The sequence below is a fragment of the Drosophila ananassae genome, chromosome 3R (assembly GCF_017639315.1).
Source record: "Drosophila ananassae strain 14024-0371.13 chromosome 3R, ASM1763931v2, whole genome shotgun sequence".
NCBI classification, from domain to species: Eukaryota; Metazoa; Arthropoda; class Insecta; order Diptera; family Drosophilidae; genus Drosophila; species Drosophila ananassae.
The window spans coordinates 11,143,979-11,170,468 of NC_057930.1; the positions used below are offsets into that span (position 1 = coordinate 11,143,979).

The 26,490-nt window shown below is 38.9% G+C and overlaps 1 protein-coding gene, 1 long non-coding RNA gene and 1 pseudogene across 2 annotated transcripts; all 3 read right to left on the reverse strand.

Annotated features, from left to right (window-relative positions):
- Positions 1 to 15,017: 15,017 nt before the first annotated feature.
- LOC123257385 (cytokine receptor-like) lies at positions 15,018 to 16,156 on the reverse strand. Its single transcript, XM_044716214.1, has 2 exons — positions 15,979 to 16,156; positions 15,018 to 15,912 (listed from the first exon to the last, which is right to left on the reverse strand). The coding sequence occupies exons 1-2, from the start codon at positions 16,122 to 16,124 to the stop codon at positions 15,018 to 15,020; spliced, it is 1,041 nt and encodes a 346-aa protein (XP_044572149.1). The 5' UTR covers positions 16,125 to 16,156.
- A 649-nt stretch (positions 16,157 to 16,805) lies between these two features.
- On the reverse strand, positions 16,806 to 17,500 carry LOC116656087. Its single transcript, XR_004311101.1, has 2 exons — positions 17,434 to 17,500; positions 16,806 to 17,075 (listed from the first exon to the last, which is right to left on the reverse strand). It is a non-coding gene; the product is annotated as an uncharacterized LOC116656087 (long non-coding RNA).
- Positions 17,501 to 20,083: 2,583 nt separating this feature from the next.
- On the reverse strand, positions 20,084 to 22,106 carry LOC26514176 (annotated as a pseudogene).
- Positions 22,107 to 26,490: the final 4,384 nt, after the last annotated feature.

A 26,490-nucleotide genomic window follows, 5' to 3' on the forward strand; every position in this document is an offset into this window, starting at 1 on the left:
TCTTTTCTCCATTTTGGTCTGCCCTACACTACACTGTCAGAAATTTTATGATTAATTTTCAGCATCAGCAAGATGCCTCAATTAGATGCATGTTTTAAAATTAACAAAAGAGCTATAAATTCTATGTCATATATGTTATAGTTACACATCATAATCTCTCTAATTTCTCTCAGTGTACTCATCTTCTCACTAGTCCCATCACCTCCGTCTCCTTCTTCCGCTATATCTTTTTCATTCTCCTCTAAATGGGACACGTTGCGGTCTGTGTGTTGATGAGTGCGCTCCGGCTAAGAGGACCAGCATCATCATCCTGGCCTGCATTTCGGCCCCGGACTTGCCTTTTTCCGCCGCACACACACCACACCACACCGTACCGCACCACACACACACTCACAAACATATGCATATTTAGAGATACTCAAAATGAGATACAAAGATACATTTGGATTTCCTACCATTTTAGCAGCGCTGTTTGATGGGCGGCACACACGACTTGGCCAAGAATGAGAATGAGAACGTTACGGAACGGGAACTGGCAACTGGGAACAGGGTACAGGGAACTGCGAATTGGGAAACTGAGATTCCCTGGCCAACAACAGCTTCCTGGGACCCAAAAAGTCCCCGAGACTGGGTCGCCTTACATTCCCGGCTCTTAGGCTTGGCCGAAAAGATGTGTGCCAGATTTTTGCGCGCCGCACTGAAATTTGAGATATTCAGCCTGATATTAATACAAAAAGGCCGGGCCTTGGATCCAAAGTCAAAAGTATCCAAAGGAGCGGCCTCGCCCAGCCCAGCCGAACAGACAAAAAAAAACCCACTTACAGTTAACCGGGATAACTGCAGACGCATCTTCGTCCCGCTTTTGGTCGCGTGGGCGTCTTCCCAAGATTGCTTTTTGTTTTTTCGGTTTTTTCTTTGACGACGACCGAGAAGATAGTGAGTCTGGAATGTTGCACAAACGGCTCGAGTTCATAATTTTCATGAATTTCATTTCTTAGCCGAAAAATAAGAGACTTGAAAAAACTTTGGTGGTGGTTCATAAAGCTGACAAAAAAGTATGTAGCTTTTGGACAAAGGTCTTCGCCATTTTTAAAGGGACTCCATCAGAATTTTTGATTGCAAATCCAAAAAAAATTGAGTCTGAAGTTCAGTCTCAGATTGAAGTATCTGATCTGATCCGAGTATCTGATCTGATTCCGAGTATCTGATATCTGAATATTGGCCAAGATATAGGCTTCGATGTGGCTCATAATGACACTATGTTCAACAATATCGGTCCCCAGGATCTTTCCAATTTTTAAAGGGGGTCCATCAGAAAATTTGATGGAAAATCTAAAAAATATGAAGTGTTAATATTTTTATGCAGATTGAAGGAGAATCGGCCCACAATTCATTTAAGGTAATCCGTTTAAGAATCGGATGAATATTGGCCAAGATATGGCTTCCGCAATGTGCCCCATTGTGGGTCCCCAGGATCATCCCAATTTTTCCCAAATCAGAAAATTTGATGGAAAATCTAAAAAATTTGAAATGTTAATATTTTAATGCAGATTGGAGGAGAATCGGCCCACAATTCATTTAAGGTATTCCGTTTAAGAATCGGATGAATATTGGCCAAGATATGGCTTCCGCAATGTGCCCCATTGTGGGTCCCCAGGATCATCCCAATTTTTCCCAAATCAGAAAATTTGATGGAAAATCTAAAAAATTTTAAATGTTAATATTTTTATGCAGATTGAAGGAGAATCGGCCCACAATTCATTTAAGGTAATCCGTTTAAGAATCGGATGAATATTGGCCAAGATATGGCTTCCGCAATGTGCCCCATTGTGGGTCCCCAGGATCATCCCAATTTTTCCCAAATCAGAAAATTTGATGGAAAATCTAAAAAATTTGAAATGTTAATATTTTAATGCAGATTGGAGGAGAATCGGCCCACAATTCATTTAAGGTATTCCGTTTAAGAATCGGATGAATATTGGGCAAGATATGGCTTCCGCAATGTGCCCCATTGTGGGTCCCCAGGATTTTCCCAATTTTTGAAGGGGATCCATCCGAAAATTTTATGGAAAATCTAAAAAATATGTAGTGTTAATATTTTTATGCAGATAGAAGGGGAATCGGCCCACAATTCATTTAAGGTATTCCACTTTACAATCGGATACATATTGACCAAGATATGGCTTCCGCAATGTGCCCCATTGTGGGTCCCCAGGATTTTCTCAATTTTTGAAGGGGATCCATCCGAAAATTTGATGGAAAATTGTAAAAATATGAAGTGTTAATATTTTGATTCAGATTGGAGGGGAATCGATCCAAAATTCATTTAAAGTATTCCGTTTAAGAATCGGATGAATATTGGCCAAGATATGGCTTTCGTAGTAAGCCATATTTTTACCACAGGATCCCCAGGATCTTCCCCATTTGTTTTAGGAAAATTTCCATTTTTAATATTAAAGTTGACATTTAATTAGAAAGCTAGTCAAATAACATTATCTGACAATTCGCTGGTCTAGACACAGTTGTCAGATTCTGGGCGGAGAGTCACGTGCAATTAACAGATTTATCAAATGCAGCACTTTAGCCGGGCATTAACATTCAATTCCATTACCTGTCGTGCATTAAAAATGTATTTAATTAAAATTTAAATGTGCGACTGCCACAAATTAAATAAACAATTTTTAATTGAGCTGGGCAAAAAGTTTAAGCAAATATCACAAAAATCCATAAAACAATACACGTCGACCACATCGTACTGGACTGGATCGGACTGGTCCGGACTGAGGACTGCGGACTTCGGGGACTGGGCAGGACAGAGCTCTGGCCAAATATAACATACATGGGACAATTGTTGGGCATCTGAGTGTATAATAAATATGCAAACGCATATATGCATATTGGCCTGCTTTTTCATTTTCTGTCAATAAACCAATTACAACAAGAACTGCAATCGAGGAGAAGAGCAGAAGCAGAAGCAGAAGCACCAGAAACAATGGTAATAACATGCTCTGGCATGCGTGCAACAAAATGCAATTAAAAAATATGCTTTTTAATTGGGTTCCACCTTTCACCCACCTGCCGTGACATTAATTTGTGTTAGCCAACACAACACCAAATGTGAACACGAACAACTGCTGTCCAAAATGCGAAATTCGAGACTGGGAATCGCCAAAAAAAAAAAGGTGGAATTCCAAGCAAAATAAAAGGGACGATGGAGGGCAGAGTTCTTAAAGTTCTTTCGCCTTATTGTGGAGCGAAAGTTTCACGTAATTTGAGCTGATTATTTATCATAAGAACTCATGGGGGGCCCGGTGTCATTGCCATTGTCACATTCAGTCGACTGGCGCCTTTTAAATCAAAGTGAAACCAAAAAGTAAAATGAAGACAAATTTTTGAAAGCAAAGGAGAATTGATGAGCCTCGGATTTCGGTTAGCGTATTGTTTTAACCGAATCTTATGGCATTGTGGTAAAAAATATGAATATGCCAGAGTCATGCATACTTAAAAGGTAAACTTTCTCAGGCTGGGAATATTCATATTAAAGATGCCAACTTTTGTGGGGTAGTTGTGTGCATTACGGGGGTGGTATTTAAATTATTTTAAGAATATTCAAGAAGCCAAAAGTGCTGAAGTGACGGAAGTTTATTTTTAATATGGATGCTTTCTCATCCTTATTGCCAGATAGATCTTTTAAGGGATGAAAATGGCAAAAAGAAAACTTAAAGATGTTCGAGGGTGTATTTAATATTCTAGAATCGTGATTATTATGAAAATGTTTGTGAAACTTTCTAAAATGTTAAAAAGTCTAATTGAAGCGTAATAATTTATACAATTTTTCTGGTAGCCTTTTAAAGTCCAATGGGAATGAAACTATAAATGTAAATTGCAGATACAAAAGACATTTTTTTGAACCACTCAACAGCAGATATAATCCCCCAAAAATGCCTAAATCCTAAATCCAGTTGGAAAAAAACCCCCTTGACTTGATTAGCATCCAACTGGCCGTAGGCAGATGCTATTTCTTTGGATGCCCGGGCCATAAACTATTTGGGCTTGTACGAAAAGATGGCCAAGGCAGGCCAAAGTCATCTTCATCTGCGGCCCCATTTCACTTTGACCCTTTTGGCCTCTGTCTGTCTCCCTGCTCCCAGCTCCCTGCACCCTCGCTCCTCTTAACGGCTCGTTCGTTGACTGGCCACATCCACTTTTGGCTTGACGCAAAGCTCCCATCATGGCCAAACATTCAAACATTACCAAACATTACAATCCCCAGCAGCGGCAGCGGCAGCACTGATAGGTGGGGCAAGGGGCGACGAGGGCAGCGTCATTCATTCGGCATGCAAATGCGCAGATCGAACTGATAACATCATGCCATATAAGTCGGGCCCCTAAAAATTGGGGGCATGATGCGGGGGCAGGGATGAATATTCGCGCATAGTTGCTTTTTTCTTGCAAATTTTTTTTCATAGGGTATTTGAGTTATTTGAAAGGTTAACAGATTTTACAAGAGTTTAGTTGTGAGTTTAATATTTGAGGAAATAAATTATGTCTAAGACAATCTTTCATAGAAATTAATTAAAATTGGATTAGACAATATTTTAGTTTTTATAAGACATATTTTTAAAATAATAGTAAAATAGGTTTAATAACAGTAGCGTAGATAGGGGGGGGGGGATCAGGGGGATCAATCCCCCCCCTTGCGTCTGAGAATTATAAGATGATATAATCTCAAAATTGAAAAGTGCAGTACAGCATTATTATTATTATTATCGCAGATTGCGGATTATTATCGCAGTGTAAAATAAAACTTACAAAAAAACAGGATATTATTCTGAGTCATATCCCCACCCATATCAAAAAGCTATCTACGCCACTGTTTAATAACATTCTTAAACAAAAGTAACTTGAATTTAAAATGTCATATGGTTTATAAAGTAGCTTATATAGTAAGGAAATTACACAAATATCATATCAATGCATATAGTAATAAGAATACAAAAATATCTATTTAAGAAACCGTAAAAAATCTAAAAAAATATTAATAGAGTATCCATTAATAGACTATGACTTTCACGGCTCTGTTCATTTCTCCATTTGGTGTGCAAATAACACACGACTAGATGGTCGGGCTTTCTCGCCTAGTCAGAAGCGGCAACAATGTGGTAGACAAACTTTTGGCAGAACACAGATAGTTTCGCAAATTAAATTGCGCCGACGGGGCCGGGGTGGGCGGGGGTGCAGCCGTCAGGGGGTGGGGAAAGTGCTGGTAGTGGGAGGTGGGAGTGCTAGGAGGGCCGCCCAAACAGAATGAGGTCATCATCACGACGATGGCGGCGACGGCAGCGGCAGTTCAAGCCCCGAAAAAGCCAATAGGCCAAAAAAAAAGACAGCCCTAATAAAAAGAACAAAAAAAAAGTAAAAGAAATAGCTGCCAGAATAGAAGCAACAACAACAACAAGAGCAACAGTGACAACACGAAGCCGTCAAAAACAGCAGCAACACAACAACTACAACAAGTGCAACATCCGTGGATGTGTGGTAACTGCAACACTTTCGCTAACAACCAACCGGCAACCAACTAACTTCGTCGGCAGTAATGTATTGTTGTCTGCCTGGCCCAAAAGCCCTGCCACGCCCCTGGCTGTTCCCAGGCTGTGGGAGGTCGTTTTTGAAAATGGTGGGAGGTCGAAGGTGGCGCCACCGCTAAGTGCAACTTTTGACTTTTGCCGGGCAACGCGCAACGTGCAACGTGCAACATGCGTGCATGTAACACATCACGTGTGTGGAAAACCGAATTTAACCCCAAAAGTCTTCTACACATAAGAAAATGGTTAATAGAAATTAATAAATAATTCTTTAATAATGGTTATGATTATTTTTTTAAATATTTTATTAAAGAAACTAAGAAGGTAGAGGAACTCTAAGATAATAACTAAAATTTTACATGAAAGATTTTGGCCTTGTGGAATTCCTTCATGCCCCTATTTAAACTCCAAGTTTTCCCAAAAATTTTTTATTTTAAATCAATATTTTTTGGCATGTACCGCCCAGCTATGAAAAAGTCGCGCGAGACGCATAAAGTTCGGTTATAAAAATGTTAACAACGCTGTCAACGACATGTCGACGAGCCCGACGTGCATCCACCAATAACAAAAAAAACAACAACAACAATGGCCCAAAACTTGCAACACAGGCGATCGCAGGCAAAGTAATAAAGTCTCAAGTAAGTTTCTGGTGGCAACCCTGCGCATCATCTATGCAAACACTCACACACACACTCACACACCCATCAACTCTGGCTCTTACACACCAACGTACTTCCATAAAATTCGCATTTTTATGGCAAGTTTTCGGAAAATGAATTTTTGATCAACTGCAGCAAAGTTCAAACGGACTCACATATTTTCATCCTGTATGAGTGTATGTGTGTATGAGTGGGGGTATGCAGATGTATGAAGGTGTGAGTGTGTCACACACACACTCTCACACACAGAAACGCAGTGGAAGCTTTCTTTGAAGCGGCAACGTCATCTTCATCTTTATTCGCCTGAATTCCAAATGCCGGTTGGGGGTCATCCAAGGAAAAAAATTAGTACCAGTGGATGGAGGCTTTCGGAAAAAAGTGGAAACTTTCATATGAACTTGGGGGATTCCAGCAAAAAAAAAAATAAGAAATGGGGATGAAAATGTTAAGACAAAGGAAATGATTGGGGATGGAATCCTAAAAAAAAGGGGGCATAGAAAACTGACAAAATAAGGAAAAGACTTGAAACGGCTTTATTTTTTAAATATAGAAAAGAAAGATTCAAAAAGGTAAGATGATACTCTTAAAATAGAATGAAAAGGTTATTGATTTATTAAACATTACCAAAGAAAATAAATTAGACTTTTAAATATCCTAAATTTTTAATAAAATCAAGAAAAAATGTTGTAACTTTCATTTACAAATAAAAGAAGCAAATGTTCCTACCAGCCAATTCCTGCCCCATTGGACTAGCCTTGCCTCACTTACCTCTCTCTCTGGCGAAGCATCCTTTTACCCATCCTCCATTCAATTAAGAGTCCTAGCATCGAGTCCTTTCTCGCACCCCGACTTCCACTAACATTTCCCCATTGGCTTATAAACTATATTTCCGCCACATACCCACACATGTGGTGGGCGGGGTGGATGGGCTGAAAAAGGGTCCAGAACAGAGAGCGAGAGTGCAAAGAAGCCACTGACAGACCTCCGGAGCATTTGCCATTATCAAAGCAAAAAGGCGCCGCACCAGTCCACCATTCCCCATACCCCACCCCCGACTCACACCCCTTTGGCAGCAACGAACACACCTCAAACTCATTTTGGTCGGTGGTTACTTTAGCCATTTGCCCCACGGCACAGCTTACAGATGTTGCTGCTGCTGCTGCTGCTACTGTTGCTCCTGGTACTAGTAATGCTACTGCCACTGCTACTAGTCGCCACTGTTTTGAGCTTGATGCGGTCCTGCAGCAACTTTGGCAAGGACAAACGTCAGGGAGCCAGCCCATCAGCTTGACTTTCTATTACACTTACACATGCCACACACGCACGCACACAGCGGCAATTGTCGCCCTCATGGTGACCCCAAGTGACATGCCAACAAAAAAAAAATAAAGTAGCGGCAAAAATTGCGTATAAGAAATTGGGAAGAAAAGGCTTCAATTGTATACCCTGAAGGACTAAATTGTATACAAAAAAATATAACTTTTATTTGATAATAAACTGCTACTAATACTAAGAACTGTTTCTACTAGAACTTTTACTAGAAGAACTTTTTAATCCTTAATAAACATTTTATTATATAACTATAATAGCTATAAATAACAAATTTATATTATAAATTATAAGTTTAATATAAATGAAAACTTGAAACTTTTATTTAAAAATTTCCAAGATGAACTACCAGAAACAACTACCAACCGTAAGAGTATGAAACGAATGTCGAAACGTTGTAAATTCATAAAATTTGCTGTTTGATGCGTTTTCAAGTAAATTGAGTTCCAACCCTCGAACGAAGTGAAATGAAATAAAAACCGCACAGACACTGGAAAGTGGAGGAAGTGGAGCTGGGCCGAGAGCAATAAGGGGGGAGCCTGAGACAAACCCCAAGATGGGAGACGAGACGGCGACGCCTGCCGCATGTTAAATGTCATTTTTATGGCGCTTTGATTATATTTTCTATTATCGAAGACATTTCGGGCCCCACACACAAACCATACACCATACACCATACTCCATACACCATACACACTCGCAACCGCCCCCTTCGGAAGTGAATGAGAAAAAAAAAAAAAACACCATCATCCCTTACCGCCTCCAAAGCCGCACACACGCGATGGAGAGCTTTGACTTAAGCTCTGGGAAATTGGTACGGGCATAACTGAAATCAAATTAAATTCAATAATATAATCATAATAATAATCATAATCAATGCTAAATTATGTGGACCAGCCAACACGGCGTATGCATAATTTCGCCCAAGCCCAAGCTCATGCCAGGGGAATGCCAATGCTCTCTGACGCTCTTCATGTAATCGGTTTGAGTGGTATGATGGACAGCTTGATGGATTTTACATATACCAATATTCCAATATACCAATATACCATATATGCATATATAGATATTTTCCTATTCGCATCGATATGAGGGAGTGGTGTATAGTATAGTATAGAGCCATCAAATTTTTGCATAACAAATCAATGTGAAATATTAAAATGCATTTGCCGCAAAACAAGACAGGCTTCGAATAAGCAATAAAAACAACAAGTACGACGATGAAGTGTACAAGAGCAGCAATAAATAACTAAAATTCATGTTTAAATATTAAGGGGTGGTGGCGGAATTATTTGCATTTTGGCTAAAAGTAGGTGGAAGAACAAAAGCACTTTGAAGCAAATGCAAATGTTTCTAGCATAATCAACAAACAAGCACATACTATATATAGACATGTATATATTCCTCTATACTTTATTTGTTGCCATTTTGTTTGCCAATCTCCTGTATTAATTATGACTTTGGCCTGAACGTCGCCCCTCGAATGTCTTTGGCCAATTTTCATTCTCTGAGCCAAAATCTTATCAATGTTTCAGGCCAAGATGTTGGATATTTCCGAACGATTTTATGCCGCCTCCGGTGTCCATGGATTGGCCATGCCGTTAATCTGGCAACATCATCAAATATGAAAGGCTCAAAGCTCCTAAGGATACGTTAACAAATACACACAAATCCAAAAGGCGTTTCGGCAAATATATGCAAACTTGTTGTTTGAACTAACCAGCTTGACTTTTGTTTGTTGTTCTAAACACGTCTCGGAAATTACAATATTAAAATCATGTTTGTAGATTATAGGTTATATAATATTTAATTTATTGTTGAATTTCATTAAAGGCTTTTAAATGGGGTATAAACTCAACTAGAATTCTAAATTCAATTATTTTCTAAAAAAAGAAACACTATAGAACCCCTGAAATACAAATTGAATTCAAAACAAAGCCGTGAGAATAATTTTTTTGAAAAACAAAAAATAAAATTTAATCGATGCTCCGGCCATGGATTACAATTGAAATTCATTTGTTTGCATTTAAATCTGTTTGTTCTGTGACACTCTATCTATTTACAGAAGGTAGACCAAATAAACTAAGCCAAAACAAACATGGGAGGGGAAAAAATGGTTTTTAAATTTCAATGTCTTTTGCAGAGATTTGCAAGCAGTTTGTCGATTTTCTCTAATTTATACTCATATCGATTGCAATTGAAAGCGTTTCCCTTCTACTTCCCTACTTCTAAAAAAAAATCAAATACAAAAAAAATAAATAAGACGGAGCCGAAGGGGATTGCGGTGATTGTGGGGAAAAACCAAAGCTCTTTTTCCAGCTAACCCAATCACTCGAGCAATAAATCTTGCACACAGCGCTCAGCGCCCCTAATAAAAAGAATAGATATATATAATCCAGATACATGGAAAGCCAAAGATTTTTGCTTATGTGCATTTTGGGGGGAAAAGATATTTGGGTGGCGATCGGGAGGTCGTGAAGTCGGGCGGTTCTCAAGTGACGGGAATAATCCGCTTGGCGCTTAAATGCAAACAAGTGTAGTTCTGTGTATGTAAATACTAATAGATGATTATGTAGTTGAGCAAACACCAACAAACAGCAACTATAAGCAAGGACAATGACAGGCAACAACATCGGTCACACATAGTTACATGTACACAAAGTGCACTCAACCAAGGGAAAGCTCCATTTGTTGTTTAGTTGTTGGCTTGTTGGGTGGATTTGTTGCCTTGAGGTCATTATATCGAAAACAGCAGTTGCCCAAAATGTTCCCAAAAGCTTTTGTATGACAATTCTCCCGAGGGCAGCACGGAGGATACAGGGGAAAGTTGCTGCATTACATGCTTCAATTACAACAGCAGCAGCGGGGATTGTTCGAATGTGAAACATGTGAACAAAAAAAAAAGTTCTATAAAACATGGAAATAAATGTCATTGACTAAATGACAAATAACTTGACAGTTTTATATATTTTTTTCACAGAATTTATAGCAAATGTATTGGACAGTTCGGCACTTGAAAAAATTACTAACAGTTCATAAATCATAATATTATTAAATTCAAATTTCAAAGCTTCTTTTTATTTAAAATTGTATTCTCAATTAATATTTTTTAGTGCACTTGTATTTCTATTATTTTTGACCAACAGTCTGTAAACTTATCCATAAAGACACAGCTTTAATGACAGGACATGTTTCCAAAAAAAATGTTTGCCATCTTGCTTTAATATATTTGTAATTGTATGCGTGTTTTCTTTGTGGTAATGTGCGTGATTTTGGCCAACACAAAGCATTTCAGATTTTAATGCATTTGAAAATCATGCCACCAACACACCCAGGCACACACAAGGGCTGTCAAAGACAAAATTACAAAATGCTAAAACCCAAAAATGAAAAAGGGGAATACCAAAGCAAAGCAAAATATCAAAAGCGACAACTCAATGCCTCTCAAAAGTTGTTGACTCTTGTGGTGGTATCAACATCAACAACAACAATAACAGCAACAACATTAACAATAACAATGGCTCGTGCTATAGAAATGCAAAAGAGTTGAGCTATTCATTGTTGGCGGGTTTATTGAGTGGTGATTGACCTGCCCCACCCCGAAAATCGTGAAAAGTTTCAAGGGATAGCCCGGCGACGCTGAGAAGTATGCTACAGTTTTTGGGGTCATGCGGGCGCTCAAAATTTAAATTTTGCGAAAATATAAGAAAACTGGCAAGAAAAACATACAAGTCTCTGCTACTTGTAAGACGATAAACTAAATACCCTTTATTTCAGTTATAAAATTAAAATATAATTATAATAAAGGGAAAATTTCTAACTAAAATGGCAAAAATATATGTTTAATAATGTGAAAACTTGAAGGACAAAAATAATAGTTATAAAATATTTTTTTTCTTTAAATCAACCAAATATTAATTTTTTTATTATCTAAAATTTGTTGAAACCCTTTCAAAATTCTTACAAGACCCTCCAACAAAAACTTTGTCCGCCCAAGAAGGTCAACAGAATTGGAAAATTAAATTCAAGTCCAGACAGAGATCAACTGAGGCGTTCGCATCTCCCGATACTGATAAAGGCATTTCTTTGGCTTGTCGATGGCAGTATCCCCATCAATGCCACGCCCACTTAGCGCCCCAATCCCTCGGCAGACAGAACAACTTCATCGTTGTCGGACCGGAGATGCCACAAAAGGTTATCTCCGTGTCAATTTATATTTGTTCGACGAGCCATTATATTTATTGTTAATGTCTCTCAGCTAGTGTGGTATCTGCATACTATCCATACATATGTGTGGGAGGAAGTGTCGATGTGTTTGTGAGGTGTAGTTTTCATGCTTTCGTATGAATAATAAATACGTTTTTGGTAATCGTAAACGTTTGTGCTGCACTTTTGACCCTCAAGCTGCTGTTGCTGCTGGGATCATAAAAAATTATTTTACCATCCATGTCGAAACGATAAATGTACACAGAAACAAGTTTTTATCAAGAAATATTTTAATATTTAATAAGAAATAAATGTTTAACATTTCAACATAAAATTCCAAATTTAATATGTGGGTTATACAACTAACATTTTTTTTTTTATAGAAATCTTTATAAATTTAATATTTTTTATGCTTTTTGAGTATCAGCATTGATGGCTGGGGCGTGAACAATTTGAGTAGTTTTGTGACCTTTCCGCTGCAATGGGATCGGGGCGGGTCACAACTCGTCGAAGACAACATCATAATCCATTTCATTTATATCTGCCCAGATTAGGTTAGCTCCGCGCCAAGGCCAGACTCATTTAGTTAATGTCTCGGCTCGGGTTCAGTGCCGTCAGAAGGATGCCTTAATTATTTGCATAACTCATAATGGACAGGGGCCGCGGGGCAGGACATTCGCCCACACAATTGATTGATGAGTGAAGAAAAAGGGGTTTTGCAGCTGAACGAGTAAGCCGGCAGACAATTCAATTGGTTTGGGCGACAGTCATTAATGTGATGGGCATATTAATTTCAGGCAAATTAGCCCCGAACCAGTGCGCCGAATAAAATGTGAAAGCAAATTAATTATTTTGAGAACTTTTACCCACACCACCAAAATGGTTTTAATAATTCATAAAAAAAAATACGGAAGTGTTGTGGCTTTTAGAATTCCCACCTAAAATATTGTCAACCGCAAAACCCACAGACCGGCACGATTTCTATGCGGTACTACTGGAAGAGGAAATACCAGGAATATTATAATAAATAATTCGCAATTTAAATATTTAAAGAATGAAAGCTTTCTATTTGATTTTGACAATTTTTATTTTTAATTTGTATAAAGAGAACGCTATGGTATTGTTTTATTTTGATGAATAATATGTTTGAAAAGTAGTACCATTGCCCCAGAAAACTGAAATTCAGTTTCACTTGAAACTCAAATGGATGCCGATGCCTATTCTTTCACCACCCACTCCATATCTCACCTTCAGCATTGACCTAATGGAGATCCCATCTGTGGCTAGATTTCACTCAGCCCCTCCTCAGTCCACACCACCCCCCCTCTTTATTTTCCATCTTCCACCTGGAAGCTGGAACCTGGAGCCGGGGACACAAAAGCCGCAACACAATGCCCGACCGCTGACGCCCCAAATATCAAATTCAGCTTGCATTTGGGCAATGCCACAAGCAGTAGCGTCAATTTAAGATGATGGGAAGTGTGTGGTGGGGGAGGCAGAGCCTCATGCCCCATGCCCCATGCCCCATGGCCCATCAATGCGGTGGCAGAGGGTGTTGGGTATGGGGTCGGCAAAACGGCATCACGAAGCCAGACAATATTAATGATTGCACATTGTCAAGAACTTTCACTGAGCCTAGGCCACTTCCATTCGGAATGCGAATGGCACAAGGTCTGGCACAGGCACAGGCACTGGAACTGGCACTGGCATTGCCACTGGCACTCCGGCTCTATGACTCTGGATTTGACCCCGCTGTTGCCCCCAAAAACCCTCTTCTACTTAATACACTGACATATATAATTTAATATCATTTATTTAGATGATTTAGGCAGTTTTCTCTGATTTGTGAGACAAAGTAAGAAGTCAAACTCGCTATGAATGACCTATATTAAGAACTACCTCCATTTTTGGTCAGTGCAGCTCGAACCGCAACCCCCAGACCCTCGATCTGGGGCCAAACCACAATGACACGCGTCGCCTGAATTGAAACCTCGGGCCGTCCGTGGACGCAAAAGATGCCGGAGGAGCTGAGGGGGCACGTGGAGCCGGAGCGGTGCAAGAGCTCCAATTGAGACGCACTCTAATGGCAATAATTATGCGGCAGCAACAGCTTCACCACCGAAAAGAGAGAAGCCAAGGCACGAGGGGAGCCAAAGAATCTCCATTAAAAAAGACAAAAACGATGATTGAGTGTGCGTATTTTGGGTTTCAATGGTGACCCACAATGCCGTAAGATGAGGTGGGGAGGGTGCAACCGGGAGTCGGTTTGGGTTTCTATTTTTTTTTTTTGGAGCAGCATTCACCGCAAAGATGCTGAGAACAACGGATAATGCACTTCAAGAGCAGCGGCTCATTGTGTCTGGCAGCTGGCTCCCTCTACTGCCCCCACATTTGTCGACTCTTTCGCTCAGAGTCACTCCGTCTCTATCTGGAGACTAAGTTCCAATTATTTGTGCGGTCGATGCTCAACGAGGGCCCTTCGATTGCAAATGTCGTTTGTTAGAGCGCTTCAAAGTGGGTGGAAGTGTGTTAAAGTGATTACACTGGGAAAACTAAATGAGGTCAATTTATTTTTAAGGCTTTTATTTCAAATTAATACTAGTAAGTAAAAATTATAGTTCTCTTTGTTGATTTTGTAAATTTAAGTCCAATTGTATATCTTAACTTATAATTCTCAGTGCATAGATGGGAAAATAAGGTTGAAGGTTCAAAGACGATTGCTTTAAAGTGAAGACCGTGGGGACGAGCGGTTCAAGGGGGCGTGCCTGCCTTCGTCACCAGTTGTTTTGCAGGAAATGGTATTTTTTTTCTAGCTGCACTTTACTCCTCCTTCACTCTTCAGGATTTTATTGTTGTTATATTTTATAGTTCGGTTGTTGCTGCCCCATTTTGTTGTTTCTGTTGGGGTTTTGACTTATATGGCCGCTTAATTGTTGTTAAGAATTGGGGGCCCTAGCACCGCTGCGGTGGCTGAAAGTGAAATAAATTCTTTGAAATAAAAATAATGCAAGTGAAATACGGAAATTAATGCGATTTTCACTCAGACGGTACTTTCATTATTATTGGGAATATTTCAAAATACTACAAAACCCAAAATACCTAAAGAATTATTAGTTAAGATTAACTCCACAAATGTTTACTTAAAGAAAACTTTATTATTCAAAATACAATAACATTTTAAAACCATTTAAATTTTCACGAAACGATTAATATAAGTATTTAAATATGTAATTTAAATCTATTTAATTTTTGGATGTGCACTATATGATCCAGTGGGCTTAGAGGAACTCATATCCATGGTCATATACGGGCTATCCATGTTTTGTGGTACAAAAACATCACTTCTGTAGGAATCTGTAACTTGGGCTGCTTCCATATTTTCTAAAGAAAAGTACAGACTTTCCTCGTTTGGTGGCCCATCAGCTTGAAGGGTTTCTTTGGACTTAAAAAGCACGCTGATATCCCGTATTGCTTTCGGAAAGAGATATCTTGGGATAGGAATGGATTCCTCGGTTGGGATAGAGGTCTGACATGAATCGGAAGTTTTCATGATCTCAAAACCCTCTGGAAGGATAACCTGAATGTCGGCCATTTGTCGTAACCTTCGGTAGGCGTAAGATATCAGGACTATCAGTACTGCGACCATAACAGGAACTATAAGGAAACTAAATCCATGATCTGAGTATAATGTCTCGTGTGAATGGATATTAATCCACTGTATTCCACCTGAGTTTTGATCACTGTAGTCAGCAGACACTCCCAGGTGGCTCAGGTACATCGATCTAGGGAAATGATATTTATTCTCTGATGCAGGCACCTTCAACCACGGAGAGTCTTCTTTTTCATGGCATAGCCGTGGATTTATCTCGGAGGCATTACACCAATAGACAACATAGCCTATCAGATTTTTCTGTTCAGTCGGTGGGTTCCAGCTGAAAGTGAAGTGTTCTTCAACATACCGAAGATTATTCGGCTGATGTAGTTTCGAACTGATTGGGGAGTTCACTCTCAGTTCACTGTAGCTGACCGACCGACCCATTGAGTTCTGACTCCTAATAAAAACGCTCTCGGAGAGTGAGTCATCCCATTCGCTAAATAAAGCGGTATTATTATTTAGAATTTGTCCCTCTTTTCTGAAAAAAAATTAATGAGAATTCTATTAATTACTACTTAATAAGTAGATTGCTTCAGCAGCTTACCCATTTTTAGTGTACGCATAATATGTAAAGTTCGGTCCATTCCATTCCAGCTCTTCTAGATGTATCCAGAATATGTAAAGCAGGTTCTCTCTTGGAACGTGAAAAAATCCGTTTGGCAAAATGGTTGGCGCCTTTTCGGGCAACATAGCATAAGTAATAGTTTTTATATTTTTTTACTTTCCGGGATGATGAAACATAGCCACAAGTTGCATTGAATAGATAGGGCTGGAAGGCTTTAAGAGGTTCTTTCATGCAATTGAGAACTGGACACTCACGAATGCAATTTGTTACAGCGTCTTCCCTTTTTGCAACATTAGAATTCAAGGGGATCATATTCCATACACATCTATATGGATAAATTAAACTACGGGAATAGTTAAAGAACAAACATGCCGTATTATTAACGGCTATTTTCACACCCAACGGAACCAATGATGACTCAATGATATTACGTATTTCAAAGTCAAATTTTTTAGTTTGTTTATCGCCATGGTACTCCATTTCAAGAGTCACATTAATGGTTTCGGCTCTATAGTCTACGGGAATGTTAGTGCACATCACTTTCGTGTCATTTTCAGCAACTTCCATGCACGGCGTTTTTATAAAATTTTCAATCACAGAGTACCTCTTTTGTCTGAACTTCCAGGATCCTACGCTTGTAAAATGACAAGTTGCAAGTCCTTCTCCTTCTCTTACAAAACAATCAAAGTCCTTGACATCCAACAGGGGAATTACATGAAGTGTATTAATAGCAGTTAAAAAGTGGAACTTTTCCGGGCATCCACAGGTGAATATTTCAGTTTTTTCAAAAGAATCCGTAACTTTGGTTTTGATGGTTTTATTATCAACAATAGTTATATTTATATCGTCAACGATGGGATATGTAATAATTCTTATTTCGGTCGGCTTTTCAGCGTTATTGCAACTGCAAAATAAATATTCACCAACTCGTACGACACTTTCACGCTTCGACCATATTCGACAAAGGGAGTGCTCGGCCCTGCATATCGTAAGCACTGTCAGATGGAAAAAAATATATATCCTAGTCCAGTCCATTAGGAAATAAGGAGAGATCGAGCTGATACATTCAAGTTTGTCTTGAAAAATAAAAGAGATAAATTTTATTTTTAGAACTTCAATCATTTGAGGAAGAAATCTATTGGGGATTTTAATAAATTAACTCAGCATAAACACATAAATCACATTAATTGATGTTAAATTATACAATAAATTTAATTTTTTCATTTATGTTTACTCTTTAAAACGGAAGTTTAAGATAACAAATCAAAACATACATATTATCGCTCATACGCCCCGTGATACAGAAGTCTACAGCAGTCAGAGTGTTTTAATTCTTGAAATACTGCCCTTGAAAAAGTAATTAAACCCAATTTTAACTCGGATTGTTGAAAAATAATTGTAAAGAAGTTAAGGCGAGGAGATAAGACGACCTACTTGAGTAGACTTTTATAGTTCGCTGGCGCAGCAATGTCCGACACGTATAATATTCAAAAATCGACTAATTTAAGTACAGAAATGTTTTTAATTCTAGAACCTAAATGTTCTTATCGCTAAAGCAAGCCCAATAGCTCAACCCAAGACCATTGAGCACGTGTCTTGCGACTATATTTTTTATTTCGTAAATTTGATGCTGGGTGTTTGTGTTAACTTGCATGCGGCAAGGCTCAGCCGCAATCATTTCGACGTTTTTGCATATTTTCATGCAGTTTTCCAGTTTGCCAAATTCCACTGCAGGCTTTATTTTTCGAACAATGGGATGAAATTTTAATTTTTAAGGCAAAACTAAAATAGTAAATAAAAACATTTAATATTTGCTATATTAAATATATTATATTTAATAATAATATTAATGTTCTTTAAATCTTTAATCAATTTTGTTTAAAATATCTATTGATAATTTGTAAAACTTTGTTAATTAGCGGTTTTAGTTGGGCCACCATTTATCAAAATCTTAAAAAATTGTCTAGTTTTTATTTCACTCACCATCATCACTTAGTGTGCTATTAATCACTTATCGATTTGACGGGCAGGCAGCCATTCCGGCCCACTGTATTTGGCCGCTTTGTTGTTGCTTCGTTTGCTATCATCAACGCCTACGAGCATGCCAGCCAAAAAATGTAAAAAAAACAAGAAAGGAAAGCTAACTTCGGGCGGAGCCGAAGTTGATATACCCTTGCAGTTCCGTCGCAGTCCGCTAGGTGGCGCCACGCATCTTATATTATTAGATATATAGAAGATCGTATATAGTCGGCCGATCCTTATGAAATTTGGCAAATCAGATTATTTTGTCCAAAATAGAATCTGTACCAAGTCCCATCTTTCTAACTTAAAAAACACCAAAGTTATGCCAATTCCGATCGTTGTATGACAGCTATAGGATATAGTCGGCCGATCCTTTGAAATTTTGTACACAAGATATTTTGGTCAAATATAACATGTGTGGAAAGTCCCAACCCTCTAACTTAAAAAACACCAAAGTTATGGCATTTCCGATCAATCAGTTATATGGCAGCTATAGGATATAGTCGACCGATCCCGGCCGTTCCGACTTATATACTGCCTGCAAAGGAAAGAAGGGTGTGTGCAAAGTTTCAACTCGATAGCTTTAAAACTGAGAGACTAGTTTGCGTAGAAACGGACAGACGGACAGACGGACAGACGGACATGCTCATATCGACTCAGGAGGTGATCCTGATCAAGAATATATATACTTTATAGGGTCGGAGATGTCTCCTTCACTGCGTTGCACACTTTTGACCAAAATTATAATACCCTCTGCAAGGGTATAAAAAGAAGGCAAAAAAAGCTGCTGCAACTACAAAAGGAATGGAGCCAGAGGAGAAAAGAAAGGAGAAGTGGTGGGGGTGGTGTGGGAAGTGGGAAGTGGGAAGTGCAGCACAGTGGCCGTGGTGTGGGGGCATTGGGATGGGAGCGCGAGAGTGGAACAAACGGCATTCATGGCATCGTCGCCAGGCATCCTCAGCGAATATTCAGTTGGTAGTTGTTGGTACTTGGTAGTTATGCGCCGCTTAGTCACAGCTGTGGCGTTGACAGTCTGCCTCACATCCCCACATCCCAATCCCCATCTCCATCCCCATCCTATCCATCTCACTCCTTTCTCCCGCGTATCTACACATCTGCCCTCCGACCGACCGACCAACTGCTTGCATATGCATACTCATTCACATGCTCCCAGCCACACCAGCAGTAACAATAATGCACTCGAAATAAAAATGTGTTCAAGAAAATAAATTTTTAAAATATTAAAATAAAAATATTATATTATCAACTGATAATTTTTATGAAATTAAAATCATTAGGATTTTTATATTGTATTTTATTTGATACTGGTTCAAGGTTATATATTTGTTATACATTTTTAAAACTATATGTTATTTTAGATTACTTTTGGGTTATAATTAACACACTTTTTTTTCAAGTGCCTGGCCCACAAAAAAATCATCGAAAAAAATTCACTCGCATATTTCTTAATCTTTTTCTTGCGCCGGCTCTGGAGCTCACTTCTTCCTCCGGTTGTGTGCGTTTGCGGATGAAAGTGTGTGTGCATATCCATCATGCTTGGCGAAGCGACCTCTGCTCCACTGCTGGCCCCCCCACCAACTGCATCTCCCTTTTTGCAATGCCGCCTCCTCCAATGCCGCCGCTGCCACGCGCCGCTGCATCCTCTGCTCCTATTTCCTCTTCTTCGCAACTCTATTTCGCATCTCTGCCTCACTGCGCTGAGCTCTCGGCTCACAGTTCCGCTCTTCAGCTTTTGTTGTCGCTGCCGCTGAGCTCCACTTGATCTTTGACCCAATTTTTATTGCATTGTTTGAATGGGAATGCAAAATCTCCATCAGTTCGGGCACTCTCCCTTTTCCCTCTCACTGATTTTTTGATTTTGTTTATTGATGTCGCCCTCTGTTTCTCTCTCTTCGATTTAATCCTGCTATCCTTTTATTTTAACTTTATTAATTTTTATAATTTATACACATGTATCCTTGTTTTATTAGAATTTTAGAAGATCTCTCCCAGTACCTAAGTACCCAAGGACTAGTCCCTGTATAAGAAATCAAGAAAAATATATGTTTAAGATCCATTCTTTATGGAGAAGATAAAGTAATTGGAGTATTTAATAAGCATGATATATGGAAAATTTAATATATAGCTATAGATGCAATTTAGTTTGTATCTATATTCTCTAGGCAACTCTAGATTCCAATCCTAATAGAAGTACCTAATAGTAATCCTAGTAGTCCCCAAAGACTCCAATGGAATCTGCCCGCTTCAGGGCCCACTTTTGATAATCGTTTAGAAACTTTTGGGCAAAGATGGCATCCATCTTGCGCTGCTTAAAGGCTTCATCCTGCATATTTTCTATACTATTGTCCTGGGCCAGTTCCTTGGGCATAGTGATCAGTGGTAGGAAGGCAAATAGGCCAAACAATCCGCATATTTCGCGGCTGCGAAGCTCATATAGTCCTCATAGGTGGGAATATCCTCGAAGCGGGCGTATTCCAACGTATCCTTGAAGGCAGCATAATAGACTTTTATTAGTTCCTCCCTACGCTCCTGGACAAGTTCGAACTTTAGACTAGTGTTTAGGAAGAAGTTCAAGTCGCACGCTGGACTGCCGTAGAAGCTCAGTTGAAAATCGACAAAGATGGCCCGCGTGGGGACCTCCGGCTTGAAAGTGTTCTCATACGCATACATGAAGTTGTTCGTCCACATATCACCATGGTTCAGAACAACATACCGATCTCCGGGCTTTGGCTTAACTGCCGCCACGCAAACTTGCCGGAAGTTGTCCATAAGGCGCTTCAGATGGGCACTAATCTTCTCAAAGCCGGCCCAGCCGGCTGAGCTCTTGATGAGACCCTTGAGAAAACCGCCAAACATATGTTCCAAGGCATCACTCTTCATCAAAATATCTTCGCTTAGCATGCCTCTGGAATACTGCTTCACAATGGCAGGATCCTGTAACATTATGTTTTATTATAATAATCCCTAAGACAAGTGCAATGCCTACCTTCTCAGCCAATGCCATTGAGGCGGCGTGGAACTTGCCCAGTTGTTGCAGAATTAGGGAGGCATGGTTCCAGTCCAGGCCACATTCCCGAGAAGCTACTTTAAAGCCCTCCACTTTTAGGTCACTAAACACAATAGTTTGCACCGGGGTCTTCACCGAATGATAGTACCTGGTAGAATTTTGACATTAAGTGATCATATTCCAGAGTATCGCCTTCGTACTTACTTCGCCCCGAACTGCTCATTGCGGCTTAGAATTTTCAACCGTGGAAGGACTTCGGTGTAGATCTGTTTCTCCTTGATAAACACACTGGCGTCCTCCAGGAACTGCGTGGCCTTTGTGATTGGAATGGTCTTCACAATTAGCGAGAGCTGCTCCTCCACTGGCCACTCCTTGCCATCTACCCATTTCGCAAAAGAGACCTTGACTCGATAGATTTTCGAGCAGTAGTTGTCCCCCGGATTACTGCCCCATTCAAAGTTTATCTCCTTCAGGGTCACCTTAGTCCCGTAGTCCCGTAGACCCTCCTCTAAAGTATCAGTGAAAAATTGTTCATTCAGATACTCCGGTATGGTGATCATCTGTTTGTGTCTTATGACTTCCATCTGGAAAGTATATCAATAACACAACGTAATCAGAAAAATCGATTCTCTTCAAAGCAATACACTCGCCCAGTTCTTGTGGGATAGACTGCGGGTAAGACTCCGATCGCCTCGCTTTATATAATTCGGCTACAATTGGTCTATATCCAGCAGTATATCCGTAGTCCGTAGACGTATCAGTCAGTATATCCGTTGTGGATGTTTTCAAATAGGAAGATCAAATCCATACTGACAATTTTATATTTAATATGTAAATAATTGGCAATTCTATTACCGGACTACCTACCAGGAATGTTAGGCGCGATGATGAGCTTATAAGAACAATCCCGGTGCTTGGCGACCTAAGTTTCAGCGCTCCCACACTATGGGCGAATAAGAGATAGCGGCATAAGCTCCCTAAGCTAAGAACACCCGCGAGAGACGAGGCTGATCAGGGAAGCAATGCATTCCGCGATAATGCACCGATAGCTGATAAGACTGCAGCGATAAGAGATGCGCAAACCGACCAGAGATGCCCAATCGACCGAAACTACAGCATATAAAGATATATATGAGTATCGTTAGATAATTTGTTGCTTACAATCACATAATCTTAAAAAGTATATACCTTGGAGTCCTTGGTTAGGATAAAAGGATTCTGCTACCCTATGAGGAATTCTGGCCCGGAATTTCCAGATGCCTTACTTTAAACCACAAAATTGATGAACAAAAGGACACATAAAGTTTCTAGGCAAATATGACATTAAATTAACTTTTAGAAATTTTTTTAAAGGAACTAGTCACTGGTTAAATTATGTTAAAATCCCTACTTTGTTTTCCTAATGAACAAAACTTCCGTTTAAGCGAATTCCTCTAAATAGTGAAGGCCTATTTATTTATTTAAGATAATCAGAGGTTACAGATTGTTCTTAGTTAAAATGAAAAAGCTGCAATAAAAAAAATTTTTTACATAATCTTACAAATATAAATACCTCCGTGGTACAGTCGCTGCTGTTGACTTTCAGGCGCTACTTTAATTAAGCGCATTAATGTCAAAAACTCACGGGCTGGCAGGACAATAAACTGTATTCATGTGTGTGTGAGGGGACACGTTCGAAAAGAGAATCATTGAGAACTTTAAGCGTTTTGTTGATCTTTAGTTTTAAGCCTGACTGAAAATATGAGGGACCTACCTTGAGGGACCTACCTTAAGGGACCTTAAGGGGCCAGGGTCCTGCCAGCTTAAATTTAATAAAGGATTGTTAATACCTTTTATATACTAGTCTTCTTTTTTAATATATGAGCTAAAATATTATATCTATAATTAAAAAAGGAAAAATATTATTTATCCAATTTTAATAATCAATATTTGTTTAATTAACAAAATTTATAAAAATTTGTTTTATAGAGATTTCCTCATAAAGGGCATTTCTTGTTCGGTGAGTTTATATCCCAGCTTAATTCTTATTTTTTTCGTTGGTGTCCCATGCAAATTTACGGCAATTGGCCGCTGCCATTGACAGACCCTCTCGCTTGGCCCCCCTTCCCTTAAACCCTGCCCCTGGCAACTCGCCCCCAATCCCGGTGGCAGTGGTGTATTGACAGTGTTGTCATCGCTCGTAATCTGCCTTTATTATGAATGCTGAAGATGCGCGTTGCATTAAACGAAATCAAAAGCTCTGCAAATTGCATATTCTCCCTTTTCTGTATATAAAGTTGTTTGTTGACGGGAATTTGCCCAACCACACACACACCCACACACAATGCCATTCAGACACACACATACACACACACAGAAGCCAATTCCAGTGCGTTTACATTTCTATGTGGCGCTATCATCCAACACCTCGATGGTAGAAGGTCCTTTATTACAGGACCTGTGTTGTCACTTTGGCTATTATAATTTTTCTGGTATCTACATTAAGGTCTGAAATTTAAACATACAATTTTTATTTTCTCATTAAAACAACTTTTGAGTTTAGACTTTCTATAAATTTTTGAAACAATAGATATAAAAAATAAACTTGTATTTACACAAATAAATTCTATAGAAAAAACATACATTTTATTGATAATATTTTCAGTATTGAAAACATTATAAGCCCAAATAGTCACGTTCATCATTTTTGCTATTGACAATAATTTTCTTGGCTTAGTAAACGGTGGTTGATTCGGTTTTGGCCATAGAGAGAATGGATGTCAACACTGCACCAGGCCCCATCCCAATTTCCGGCATCACCCCCACCACCGCCTCACCTCACCTGATTCAGGTGTGCTGCGAACCGCCAAGTTTGTGAAATTTATGTTATTTGCGGTAGCCGTTTGCATAATTTGCGTGCTTGTATACATACATGGGGAACACACGCATATTTATGCCAACACACTGCCATATATGGGTGTGTCCACTACCCCAAAATCTTAAATAATTTAAAAACCATCTTAATCTTTTTAAAAATATATTAGAAAAAAAAAATCTTTAAGTTTGCTAATTTTATTTTAATAATGAAATTTTTAAACAATTTTTTTCGGTGCATGTCGCACACGTCTGGCCCCTGGCTATTGGTATTTCATTTTCACGGAAATTGTGAAAACTATGTGTGCTCTACATAGCCAAAAACGCAACAAAATAAACTAACAAAATAATAAAAATACAAAGAAAATGAGCCAAATAAAAACAAAACCTGGCCAAAATACAAGCTCAGGCACAAAAAAGTGCACAGTCAACGATGTGAGAATTGGGAAACTTTTTTTTAAACCCAAATGTAATCATGGATGATATTTTAAATCCTTAAATAGGATTTTCCAAGAGATAATGGGAACAGTAATCAGGATAGAACTTTTTAGCTTTTTTAAGAAATATATTTTTATGATCTCTGATAACTTAAGCCTCATAATAAATCTCAAATTAAATGATATTTTTGTATATAAATTATATATTTAATATATAAAGTACATATGTATATTTCTCAATTAAAATTTGTATTGTATAACCTTTTTAGTTTAATCAAATTCAAAAAACAAGAGCCCGACAAATATATAATATATGTCAAAAATTTAACCAGTAAATAAGGCAAACTTTGCCACCAAACCGAGTGGGTAAAACCCACCCACAACGCGGCTTAAATTGAGCACAGATGAAACTTTTATTATTATGTATGTGGGAGGAGAGCTCACACAATTTTTTGCGTTTGAATTTTGGTAAACTTTTGGCTTTTGTTCTACTTGACACAAAAGTTTTGTATGGAATAACAAAATAAATATGGGAAATTCGGGCCGAACATGATAAATCAGATGGGAAATGTGATAACAGCACATTAATTAATGTTCAGCGAGGATTTAAAATTGTTGAATTGTGAAACAACCGGAGGGGAAGCTGGATAGCTGGTTTATGTATGACTTCCGTGACCTGGGACCGCCCAATCTAACGTATAATTCGATATTGTCCAAACACTAAACGGAATGTCAGATACAGTTTCCTAAATGGGTCAATAATTGAACTGCAGCTTCGGCAGCCGCCCATCCTACGAGACCATTGTGCTGATTATTCTACATGATATTTTGGTTAATTAAATCATTTAGGTCATACACTTTGGGTTTAGTCAAAAGCGCACTCAAATACCATCCATTGTCCTTTTCCATGGAATGGATTATAAAAACTACGTTTTGATAAATAACTACAGTGTTTATCTGTAATTTATCTTTAATTAAAATAGGAGTCTAGCTTATACTTAAGCTGTCTTTAGAGTATCTTTAATAATTAAAATATTATTAACATTTTTTTGCATGATTTTATTGTCTTATTGTTTGGCGTAATGAGGGCTTCACTGTTGGAGCTTTATCGTCGTTTGCATAATGCAGCAATTCCAATTAGTTTTGCCAACTAAATTTCAATTACATTTCAAACACACTCCCACATGCGCCAATGAAGTTGTCCAAAGATGATTACGCTCCACAGAATGTTGCATAGTTTTCAGCGCACGTTTTTAGCGGAAATATTGAAATAAATTTGGAAAAGCCCAGATATATTCGTTTGAGGTTTTTCGATAGCGGCCAAGTGGGTGGGCCGTGGAAAGCCTAAAAGCATATCATTTGTTGCTCATTTAAATACAGTAATTAAGTGATATCATGCTATCTAATATGAGCTCCCATTCCCCCACCGAAAATGGGGCTCGCGTGCCGCTTGCCACGTTCCCGATGAAAATGCTGGGGCTTTCAAGCGCAAACAGTTGCTTATTTTGAAATTTTATTTAGAGCTAATTGTTTCCTGCCGCCCAGCACTCCCCGCACGTCCTCAATTCTTGGCCAGGTCAGCACCAGGGTTTGTATAAGCCACTGAGCAATCAACCCAGGAACTTAAACACACACACAGACACACACACCGAGGGACGGATGGACACACACACAAGCATGCACATATGCATACGCACCGCTGGAAAAGCCAAAGGACGAACACTTTCCGCCCATTGTCCGCCGCCCCTCGATTGTTTGTTTATTTGCCTGTTTGCCATTGCCCGTTCACACCGCACCGAATCCTCATCGAATGGAATCGATGGGGGAAACGGATTTAAGAGGATGGGATTTAATATTTTCCTGCCCCGGCAGCCCAAGGGGGTAAGCTTTGAACTGTTTAAAATACATACATCGAAGCTGGTGATACTCCCACAAATTTATACTCTAATTCCTAAAAAATAATGATTTTAAGATACTTCTTGATTAATTATAAACTTAAAAGTAACTGGCCCATAAACTAATTTAAATAAAATACAATATTTTGATATCTTTTAATAGAATTTTTCATCTTAATGAGCTCATTATCTGTTTTTGATAGTCCGAATTATATAAAACGGTTGGTTGTCTTATACAACCCTTTCCGGCATTTAG